The following is a 12,286-nucleotide window of genomic DNA, read 5'->3' on the forward strand; positions in this document are numbered from 1 at the left end:
AAGTAAAATGTGATACAACTGTACAGATGTCCTAAAGTATTTTTAAAAGACAGTACATCAGCTTGCATATTCCATTACAGTATTTATTTTTTTCAAAATGGTTCAGGAAGCACATGAGCAAAATAATTCTTTCACAACAAAACCAATTTTAATCAAAAATTTAGATAAGAGGCTTGGATTCTTCATCAGAGGACCCAATTCTATACTCATCTGAGCCATGGCAAAACTTGTGTGGACATTTTTGTTCTCCCAAGTTCTCCAAAAAATACACTGAAGTCAGTTGGGCCATAACATTATCTCTGATACTAAACTACCTCAGGCCCACTGTAAACTTCTTAAGTTTACAGAAACCAGATCTACTTAACACTCACCTCTATATGCAACTTAAACTTTTTGCTATATAAATCATTTTTGCAGAAAAGAAAAGCAAGTGCAACTACTTACTGTTATTTGTGCAAAACATTATTTTCTCTCAACTTTCTCCCTCCAGAATTTTACTGGCAGTAAAGTACATACAAGAAAATAATATCCAGTTGTCTCTCTTCATTTAAAGAATGATTCCCAACTAARGCTAGGAGTCTGACAATAGCTTTGTTAGGCTCTCCTTGCTGGTACCACTTCTACCCGAATGGACGTGGTGCGGATAGCCTGGGGAGGAGGAGCCTGCTCTGGCTGTCACCCTTGCTGGCCTAAGACAAGGATGTGACTTTGTGTCTTCAGGCTCCGAAGAAAGAAAAGAGAAAAAAAAAGGAAAAGGGGAAAAAATGAAATAAAAAGGAAAAAGGAAAAGAAGAAAAGAGAAAAAAGGAAAAAAGAAAAAAAGAAAAGAGAAATAAAAACAAAAGAGAAAAAAAGGAAAAAAGAAAAGAGAAATAAAAACAAAAGAGAAAAAAGGAAAAAGATAAAGGAAAAAAAAAATGAAAAGGGGAAAAAATGAAATAAAAGAAGAAAAGAGAAAAGAGAAAAAGGAAAAAATTAAAGAGAAAAAAAGGAAAAAGGAAAAAGAAAAAAAAGGAAAAAGAGAAAAAGGAGAAAAGAGAGAAAAGAGAAAAGAGAAAAAAGAAAAAAAAAAAAGAAAAGCCTTCCATCCGAGCCCAGAGCTGACTAAGCCAGCAGCACACTGGCTCTGCTGGAGAGTTGGTCCCACTGCACAGCTTTAGCTTGCCCGTGTTGTGCACTGACGGGGCGGGTGCAGAGCTTACGGCCTCGCACTGCCGAGGAGGAGAAGCAGTGCAGCCCACGCAGGGAGCAAGGCTGGGCCTGGATCAGAATATTAGGTAGCCTAGTGCAAAGGAGGATTATGCCAAATAGCTACATGCTAAATACACAAGCTACATGCTAAATACCCTATACTACATTAAAATATCATCAGAGCATATTAAAATATAAAAGTGATATTGAAATAATTTACATAACRTTTCGTAAACATAGAATATTTTAAAATACATACAAAAAATCAAATGATGTTAATTTAAGCCTCTAAAGTTAACAATATTAAAGTGCTAGTCATGCTCTAAGTTTCACTTGGGAATGCAGCATGTATGTGGCAACCTCCGGTATTTCCTAGCTGTAGGAGGTAGCAGTTGCAAAAGTTTATGCAGGACTCTCCTGTCTTGGAGTTTGTAGGCTCAGGTTCTGGGTGAATGTGAGAAGCAGGTCCGAAGAAGGAAAGCACAACTATTCTACTACGAAATCCAGAAACCAATCCATGTTCTGCTACARCAGCACAGGCATTTCCAGCTCCTCTATCGCACAAATACTGCACAACTCATATGCAATGTCAGTACTTAGCAAAATAATTCGTTTCGCTTCTGGGAAGGTTTGCTTCAGTGCTATTAATAAAATACTTCTTTATTCCAGTAACGTTAAATTAATGTAATATGGTGTAAGTTTCTGTGTGTCAGCCATGCCACATCCCTCCTAATACTTCTTTTATTTTCTATTCACTGCAACTGGCCTTACAAAATGCTACCAGCATTGCGTATAACACACAAAATGGGAAGAAGCAATCCTTCCACTTTACTAACACTGCTTTCCGCTTTCCYGGCTTTCTGCTCGTTGCCTCACGGTGTCATCCCCTCCGCTCTCATTGCGCAGCAGCAAGAAACTCCCTGTCACCGGCCCGCGGAAACTCGGGGCTCCCTCGGGGCGCCGCGGAGCTGCGGGAGCCACGCGCTCCGCCTGCGCCAGGAAAACGCATTCCCTGTTCCCGGCGGGAGCCAGTGCCAGGAAGCCACATTCTCCACTCCCGGTGGGAGGCAGTGCTGGGAAGCCACGTTCCCTGTTCCTGAAGGGAGCTGAGGCGCCTTGGCCTGGCACAGCCTGTACGACGGCAGTGTCCGACCATTCCCAAGGCTGCTCTGCAACTGGAGCAGTTGGTTGCTTTGGACAGCAACTGAGGTAAAAGAGGCCACGAGCAGTTCTTACTGTCCTTTCTGAGTGGCTGTTGTGTTTTTTGGGGCATGGGAGGGGAAAATGAAAAGGCAAAATGACAAYGGGTGAAGGCAAAATGACATTGTAATGGGTTAGACAAAGGAGAATTGACCAAAATCTTGTCGAGGTTCATKCACATTTATAGACAGCCTAGAATCAATTAACCAGGGGCAAGGGGGGGAGAATAAAGCAAAGCCACAGTTCTCTTAAAGAACGTGTACGTTAGGCTATGAGAATGCAGCAATGCACTGTGCAGGGCAGAGAAGAAACTGCTGTGGGATGTAGGCAGAGCACTGTAGGCCCACCTGGAGTTCTGACAGAAAGAGCTTAGTGCGAGTACAACCGACCTATTCCTGGACTCAGTGTATTTAAACGTCAGCCAAGGTATCTTTCCATTCATCACCTGGTTTATGCAGAGGCCGGATCATGCAAAGCTAACAGCATATTAAAAGAGCAGCGTACATGTCAGCGGGCAGAGTACTCTGCTAGCTGGTGGAAATCCCACACAAAATTCCTTCCTAAAATGGTGCCAGATGATACTCCACCTTTTCAGGCACCACCAYCTCCAGTGGCACGTGACGCTCTCTGAATAACCACGAAGACTTTGACAAGGTGATTACTGGAGACAGGCTAAACTTTGCTGAGGTTTACCGTAGCAAAAATCTGGCAGGCAACACTGCACAACTACCTTTTCGGATGATACACAAAGTGTTACCTCGTGCAAAGAATTCATTGTCCTGCACAGCCACATCCCTTACATACATGGATGCAGAAAAGGGCACACCGGACTTAGAACTTCGCCCACACTAAGCCAGATCAAAACCTGTAGAGCCTTCCTCATATCCGGCAATTATTCCAATGTGGAGGCTGGCACAGCTAGACTTCTCYCCCCCCATCCATACTCCACGATCTCTTAAACAGCTTGCCAGAGTCTTCTACAAAGCGGCTACTAGATCAAGCATCAGCTTATAGACAGTCTGCTTTCTGTTAATCTGTTATCTAAGATATGTCGTAAACGAACAAGGAACTAGCCATTTAGACACTGACCACAAGTTCATTTGCTTAAGCCTAGGAAAAAATCCAAATATTTTTCTCATCTGTAATTCAGACAAGCCCTAACAATAATTTCGTTTAAGAAGCTGTTCGCAAAGATAAGACTGACTATTGCTTAACTATATGCTTCCTCAGCAAAAAAAAAGAAAAAAAAATATAGCTAGGCAGACTTAAGACATGCTTTCACATTCCAAAGGGAGAATAAAATATTTCTTCAGAAAAGCCTAATGAAGGTATCTCAAGCTAATAAAAGAAGAAAATTAATTCAAAATGTGAAGTCTAGAGTTTCCAGCCTGCATGCAACAACATGTGCTGGAGAGCAGGAGAGTTGATCTGGCATGAACAAAAAAATCTCTTGGTGCACACAGGAAAAAATTTATCGTTTTCAGAAAGAATCCAACTGGATTTTAGTTACTGGCATTTCTCAACTCCTTTAACCTCAAGTGTAACTGGCTCAGGTACCTTTCTCACAATAACTTGCTGCGAGGGCAAAGGACCCTGGCAGTGAAACTGCTCACAAGCAGCCCTTAGCCTGCAGCATCAGTGCACACACTGGGCACGTCCCGGGGTCTGCAACACTGCGAGTGTGCCATTAGCCACAGGGGCTCAGCAACCAGGGACACTCTCATATCCTGTAAGTGCAGAGAGGCAAATTCAACAGCAAATAACTGAAGGTTCTCAATATCTCAACAGTTGTATGCAAGAAAAATAAGTGTTTAAAATTTCTCTAAGGGGGGAAATGACCTTTCATGGTCTGCTTACTGTGTTCTCATTACTTCAGACTATTATTACTTAAAAAAATAGTTTTTATCTTGTACTAAARTACTAAAATATTTTTATATATAAATACAAAATTAGTACTTTTAGGTTTATTTACACTGACTTGAGAAGTTACTAAAAATAAAGCTCCTGAAAAATTCTAACTAACTTGGTTCAGAGTCCATTTCTCTCATTTATTTCACCAATAGCACTGGAGACTTCCAAAAGGCTTAGCTGCCCATTTCAGATAATTTTGGAAGACTTAGTTCTCCCCCAGGATGCACAGTTTTAACACCTTCTATATTGATCAATATAACAGTGGTAATTATACTATTCCACAAAAGTGAAAAGCTGTAAGTACTGCGTTTCTCAGTAATTCCCCTTGCTGTGCGTAACGGGACCACGTTAGAAGACATCTGCCTTGAATGGATCTGTGCCTTAAAGTGCAATATAGACTCACAGGGTAAATCCTCTGGAAATGACTTCAGTCTCTTGGATGAGTCGCAGAGCCTTTCTCACGAGATTGGTAAAAGCTCGGCTATTTGCCACCGTTTCCTCCAGCTGAAGGCAGTGCTTTCGCAGGGCCATCTGCAGCTTGGCTGTCCTCCACGTGCCCCACAGGCGCAGGGAGGCGTAGGCGAGCAGGAGCAGTCCCCACAGCAGCCCCGAGGCCTCCTCGCACCACGACGGGAGCGCAAGCAGCGCGCTTAGGAAGGCGAGCAGCAGCGAGACGTCCCTGCCGAGACAGAAAGCAGCATCGCCCACACGTTCCCGAGCTCAAACAAGGMGGGAAAACACCCAGCACCTGAGGACAACGTTTGAGATTTTCATATGGGGCTTTCRGGCAGGTTCTGAAGGGAGCCGTAAATACCAAAGCCAACACCTAAGGGGCAGATTCAGACACATAACGCCTGACATTGTTGGTTAGTACATATTACATCACAGTCGTATTTCTTTGTTTGTTTTTAATGACACAAGTGGAGGAATGATGCACCATTTTGACAGGTGGGTTTATACATACGACTTTAAAAAAAAAAGTCCCTACTCAGCATTTTGAGCAAGGRTGGGTGGAAACTGGAATATCCGTATTTCCAGGTTCAAGAGGACAGTAGCAAAGGGCATGTTTCTTTTGGGCAATGAAATCCTCAAGTAATGACAGATTTATTTTTTTCCAGATTCTGACTCATTTAACTTTGACACCAACATATCACTAGCTTTTATACACATTTTAAGAGAGACGTCTTCATTAATCATTCCAAATAACTTGCTGGCTTTTAAAAATCCTGAACAAATAAGAGTCTCCTATCAACTGTTTCTCAGGGGCATTTTTAAAACTTCATAAAACTTTTATTTTCCTTTAGAAAGGTAAAATAACAATGGATGATTGCTGTAAAATAAACTGTGCTTTATTCCTAGTATTCTAAGAGTAATTTTGTAAAACTACAATTTTTACAGTCTTGTTCTTCTGTAGGGAAAGAGGCTTCAAGATTTGAAAMAGTTATTTAAAATATTTTTAATAAAAAGACTTATTTTTTTACCCTTTAAAGCTGTGTATCCTATATACTTGCTCTTGAAAATATCTACAAAGAACACTTCCACATTTCCAAATCAAGAAATGACTGCTAGACTTTAAAATTCTGGATACTTTTGTGGGCATATTTCATTAATTAATTAATAATTACAAGAATTAACTCTTCATTGGTTCTCATTGGTTTCCGTAAAAGTCCAAGGTTAAAACATTCCAAAGATGGAATAGACTTTAGAAAGGACAAACATAGTCTTAAGACTATGCTACAAGCGAAATCTTCTCTAGGCAAGAAAGAACCTTTCATTTATATGGCATTCATATTTTTCCATAAATTCTTTGGTATATTTGAAAAAAAAAAAAACATGAAAAATGAAGGATTTAACAAACCAATAGGTCCAATTTCAGCTTTGAGACAGATTTCAGTTAATCTAGACTGTCAATGACAAACTGTAGAGACGCAGAAAGTGAGGATTCCCTAAGCCACCTAGTTAGCTATGCCAGTTAGCTATGCTTAACTACTTTTACGGTGCAGATTTCCCCCAAGTCCAATGTGAATCACTGGCAAATGAAGCCAATTTTTTCCCCTCATATCCTTCCCTTTTGGCCACTGAATGGATAATGACTGATCACCACCCTCTTCTCTAATTACCTCCTGCCCATAGGAAGATGTTCCTTCCCTTCCTCAGCCTTTTGGCTAGACAATCCCAGCTCCCTCAAACATTCCCCAAAGATTCTGTTTTCCAAATCCCTTATTCTTATTGCTCTGCTTGGCCTCTGCGCAAACTACCTAAGCCTYTCAGCATGTGGCATCCAAAACCAGATGTTCTAGCCTGACAGTGAAGCAGAGAAGTGTAATCCTGTGTTTGCATGGAACAAGGATTCCAGCATGAGATTTCCCATTTTTAGAATGATTTCCCGTCTCATTTAATTTACACTCTAYTATAAAGGGTAGATCCTTTCCCGAAGCAGTACTCTCTACTCAATTACTCCCCACTTTGTGCTTGTTAATTTAATTCTTCCTTCTGCAGCACAGCACTATACACTTGTCTTTATTGACTTCCCTATCGATTTCAAAGTAACTCCAATTTGGCATCCTTCTGAACCTGCTCAAACACAGGAAAACTTGGTGACATCTCTAAACTGAGTGATACCCACAAATTTTCTAAGTGTCCTTTGCAACTCAAGCAGTTAATGAAACAATTAATAGTGTGAGGACCAGGACAAACCACCTCCCTCTTGATTCCTGTCTGTTCCTGAGCACATCCCTCTGCCAAGACCACCCACCACCCTTCTCACTTCTCCAGCACAGGAAATAGCTGTTTAGACACTGCTGCAGTGAAATCCCTGAGCATTTAAGGGTGAATTTCACTAGCCTCTAATAACTTTAAAGTATCTTATTGCAATGTTTAGTCTGTTCTGGCATTCTACAGCTGTGAAAATTAATTGCTCAAACACAATTAATGTATCTTATAAAGACCACAGCAAAGCTGGCACTGATTTACTATTCTTCCTCACAYAGTATTACGAGCTCTATTCCTCATATTTCTATGTCATCACTTTCATCCAAATTCCAGTGCAGAGACCAAAAGCGCTCAGTGAAATTAAGAGGACACAGAGAGAGCAAGACTGATACCTGGTATTTCTGCCTCCCTTCTTTGTTGTTAAGGGTTCTAAGTTATCAGAGCCCCCTTAGCGAAGTCCATTTGATTATTGCAGCAGTCTCTTAGTCATATAATCCAACAATTTTAAAAAGAGTTATTTGAGAAAGATGGCAGTTTCTTAGTTAACTATATAGGCAAACAACAARACAGGTTTATCCTCATTACTCAGAACCAAATCTAAAATGGGTGCTTCCCTAAATAACTGCCTTTATTTTGGTATTGTTGGACCTCCTCCTGTATTCCAGAGCAAGGAAAGCAAAATTGCTTCGCTTTTTCCCATTGCATCTGTTAAATTCTTCTGTATCAATATTTACATTTCCCATTGCTAGTCTTTCTTGAACCAAACCCTCTATTCTAGTGCTCCAATACTGAGACATTCAGATATAGGTGTGATTAACTGTTAATAGACCTATGAACTTGTGACTAAAGCACAGACTGTAAATCCCTTTTATGGTACTAYATATACTACACTCATATGCTCTCATAGTGTGTGTGTGGTGTGTGTGTGTATGTGCAGGATGTAGGTACTCCAATCACACTTGTCTCTACAGTCTGTGTACACAAATAGATTACACAAATAGATTAAACTGGCATGTGGCAGATGATCACTACCCAGGCGGGGGTTAAACGGAGACTGCCCTGTACTCAGAGAACTAAGAGAAGATCCCTTAGCAAATTATTAAACAATGTTAAATAATTTAGTACAACTTCAGTCAGATACTTTTCAACTCTGCAATGGAATATCCACTTCCAAATCCCCACTGCAGAGCTTCTGAAATTAAATCAGCCATGTCACTTTTTCCTTCATAAGGGTTTGCAAGTATCCATTCATGCTCACCTTTGGCTAAAATCTACTCCTCAGCACAATATCCAGGGAAAAAACACACTTATCCAAAATTTGGGATTAAAAGACCAGAGTGAAACAAAGACTCAGGGGTTATAGACAAAACCAGTTACTTTCTTGTGGCATTTCACACCAAGAACACAATCAGTTTTCTTGCTTCTCAGTGAATAGTCACACGCATGTTAAACACAGTACCAAATATTAGGAGTTGCTAGGGAGCGCAGGGTTGGAAGCCGTCCATTTTCCTGTTGCCTGCACTGCCCTGCAGACAGGATGCTGGGGTCAAGCAGCTCAATCAGCTCCACATCCTCCTGCAGCAGAACTTCCTGCTGCAGGATGGTACGGACTGTGTCACACCGAAATCCAACATCCTTAACAAAAACGGACAAAAAAGAGAAAAACAGGCATTAATGGAGAATATGCACATTCTTAAGATTAAGTTGTTAAACTAAAGAAACCACGCAGTTTCTTCATTTTTTCAGTACTTCACACAGAACTGTGTCTTCCAAGAGATCCCAGCAATATTTCAGCTACAWCAGAACTAGCCACCTCATTTCTTTCTACTGTATCTATTAAAAGATCTATAATAAAACTAAAATAATGTTTTCTTTCTAATATTTRCAGTAGCAAACTAAAAAAAATGGGGGGTAAAAAGAGGTATTACAAAAGTCAGCTGTAGCCTATTTAAAAACAGTGGGGTCAATGAGCTGGACTCAAGTTCCCCACAAGGCAGTGAAGTTCTCTACTGCACAAGTCTATGACCTTTCCCAAGGGAACTTGATTTCAAACATAAAATAGCATGGGACCCTGGAGACCTCACACTTCCAAACTCAAGGCAAAGTTCAGGGAGTTACTCAAGGATCTGATGTTGTCATAAGCATTAGCTATTTTGCCCTGTAGCTACAGCTCTTCAAGACAAATACACAGCTTCTGAACACAAATACACACATTAGAGAAGCCCTCTGAAACTTTAATTTGCATATTGCAGCAAATTACAATTACAAAACACTTCAGTTTAAAAATACCATAATACAACCCAACAAACACCGAACATGTGCATCTTTGTGTCTAGTGGGATTATGGAAGGGAAAGGCAAATGTTTCTATAATAGAGCTCCCCCTGACAGAAGTTTGAAATTTCACAGTAGAAAATCCTCTCCAAAATTACTTACAAAAGAGTAAACTAGCTAGTTGAAAATCTAATTCCATACATTGATGCTATCGTGGATAATTTGCATTCCGCATTTACAGAAAAAGTTTTGTTTCACAACTGCATTCAAGAGAAACTCACCYCTCCTGCAGCACATCCTGTGCCACTTCAGTACCCTACGGTAGCGTGTAGCAGGAGAAACATGTTTTCCATACCCTTTGGTTGTGGCAGAAAGTAAGATAATGGCTTTACTTAAAGGGGAAGAGGGATTAAGAAAAAAGAACTATTCAGTATACTGAATCTGTTCCGTAGATATTTCAGAACACTGAAGAGATTCAGAGGAAATTTTGTCTTCTAGAGATAAGGGTGAAGGATTAGCAATTAGACTTGGCAGATCTCTCGGAGAAATGGAAACCGCTAATATCCCATGTGACTTGACATTTTATATTCTGAAACTACACTGGAATACATCATTCCTATATCACAGGAGAAAAAGGCCAAACTCTCAGCTCTTTAGATTCTGGGACACTCTGACTAATATGACATATCTAAATGAAAATGATATAAAAAGTAGGGCCAAAGCAGGTTGTGTATATCTGGGCTAGCCAGATGCTGTTTCCAATAAAAGCAAATAGGGACTCTGGCTTCTCCACATTAATGTCTGCCATTTATTAAGTTTCACAGAGCCACAAAACCAGAGGCCCACTGCAAATTCTTCAGCGAAAAAGCATCCTAATCATGGACCTAATCATGGTCATCTATAGACCATATATAGTCTATAGACTATCTGGTCTATGAGACCAGACAGACCAGATAGACCATCCATCCATGGACCATCTATGTATGACCTGACATAACCTAAGACAAAGGTGTACCTAGATGCTTTTGCATTGTAACTATTGCAAACAGGATTAGGAACCAGAAGCAGCTGGGTGCAAGTTCAGAAGAACTCAAGAGTAGCCTASGACAGAATCTGAATCTGCTAGAAAGGGCCATAAAGAACAGACATAAAGGCAACATAAAACTGTTATTAACTATCTGATATTTACACCTTCACCCTTTGGGTCTACCCCTACATAGACAGACTTGTGCCCTAGAAGAAAACTCCTGGCAAAGTGGGGGGAGTTCAGAATGCCATTCCGAACTGCAGGGGAAGAGTGCATAGGGAACACAGAGAACTGCTCTTCCCTCTCCTGGTAGTCAAACCAGAAAGACATTATCTGCATTAACTGTTTGGAAGCATTATAATGGGGATGTCTTAGTTGGGTTTTCATCAGTGTTTTCCCAAATACAAAAGCACTGTGCAGAGCTGTGCCAAAACACATGAGCTGGGCTGGGCTATGGGGTAGGACAGCTGCACAAGCATGGCACCTTGCCTGAGCTAACAAGTTGAAAGAGGTGGCGAAGAAATACTCAGCTGAAGCCCTAGATCCTTCTGTCTTGAGCTGTGTCTGYGAGGCACTGGAAGCACTGCGACACATGGACTTCGCGGCTCAGGGTCTCTGCACAGCCTTCCACTCCATGGTACAGTTACAGTGCACCTTAACTCTTCAGCTTTCAACAACTCCTTTAACTTTTCACAATCTCATCCACATTTTGAACTAYTTTAATCTGACTACCGATATTTTCCCCTGATTTTCTGTGACTAATTTGCTTGACACAATTTTCCAAAAACTACAGTGGCTCTGAAAAAAAAGTCAATTACGTTATCTTAAAAGTAAGCAATCTTCTTAGAACCCAAACCAGCAAATAGGGGCCAAGGACGTGCTCTGGGGACAAGGTACGAAGGAAAAGAAGACTTCTGGATTAGGAACAGAATTTTTTTTAAAAAAGCAAACACTTACCAGTCGGTGAAGAATGTCATCATTTTTCTTATACTGGGGAAAAGGAAACCAACTTCTAAAGACCTCAGCTAGCTTCGACAGGATGCCTTGCTGAAGGGAACAAAAATTACTCTGATTAAAAAACAAAGCAAAATATAAATAAAAATCAAACAACTCCTTTTTTTATCCATTTGCCTCTCTTGTTAGCTCAAAGACACAAGTACCTGTAAGGAAGTTTCACTTACTCTATCTGGCCTAACTTCAGAGTATGCTAAGGCAACATCTGCTTCCGGTCAGCTTGCCTGTACATGACAATGTGAAATAAAGCTTTCATTAACCCCACCTAGTCRAAGTGTAATCACACTTCTGCACAGTTAAAAATAAATACAGAGAGGATTAGTCTCATCTCAGGTTGGCAACTGCTGCGCAAACATGAAATATTCTTTCTTTCCTTGAGGATAAAAAAAGCAGTGACGTTAAATGGCTGACAGAGACCAGAGAAGTAAAAGTCCAGATGAGGAACCACCTTATCAGGTTCCTCATCTATAAAACTCCACAGCCTGAGGTAGGACTCCAGAAGATGAGTCAACAGAGGCAGGGAAGAGCGATGACAAGGACAGAGATTGCCACCAAAACAACCTGTCACATCTCCATCCTGTTCAACCTCTCCATCCTGTTTCAATCTRAATCCAGACTTGCATCCGAGCTGTCCATGTAACTTTGAAAACTACTAATTCAGAGGGACTCTCTCTCCGTCATCACACATTTTACTCAAGCATCTTTCTAGAATACAAAGCGTGGAAGATGATAATTGAATGGATGCATGATGGTTCTGCAGTCAATTAGTGACAAAAAATGATTTTTTTTGATTTTCTATTTTTTGATTATCTATTTTTATCAGACTGAGTTGACAGGAAGTATTTTTCAAAATATTTACTTATATAAGTTTGATAAATTCTGAGGCCCTAACTCTTAATCTTCAAACCTCTCATAGGTGATACAATTGATTGAAATGCATATCAAACAATGGAACGGT

The 12,286-nt window shown here is 40.5% G+C and overlaps 1 protein-coding gene across 1 annotated transcript in view; it reads right to left on the reverse strand.

Annotated features, from left to right (window-relative positions):
• The window catches only part of VEZT (vezatin, adherens junctions transmembrane protein), a 47,427-nt gene that overhangs the window by 21,106 nt on the left and 14,035 nt on the right, over positions 1 to 12,286 (reverse strand). Inside the window, exons 3-5 of the mRNA XM_026035531.1 lie at positions 11,272 to 11,361; positions 8,474 to 8,649; positions 4,706 to 4,981 (exon numbers count right to left, since the gene is read on the reverse strand). Coding sequence (XP_025891316.1) covers positions 4,706 to 4,981; positions 8,474 to 8,649; positions 11,272 to 11,361 — 542 coding nt within the window. The remainder of the gene's footprint in view (positions 1 to 4,705; positions 4,982 to 8,473; positions 8,650 to 11,271; positions 11,362 to 12,286) is intronic.

This window comes from Nothoprocta perdicaria, unplaced genomic scaffold, assembly GCF_003342845.1.
Source record: "Nothoprocta perdicaria isolate Ctin4 unplaced genomic scaffold, notPer1 scaffold_160, whole genome shotgun sequence".
In the NCBI taxonomy this organism is placed as follows: Eukaryota; Metazoa; Chordata; class Aves; order Tinamiformes; family Tinamidae; genus Nothoprocta; species Nothoprocta perdicaria.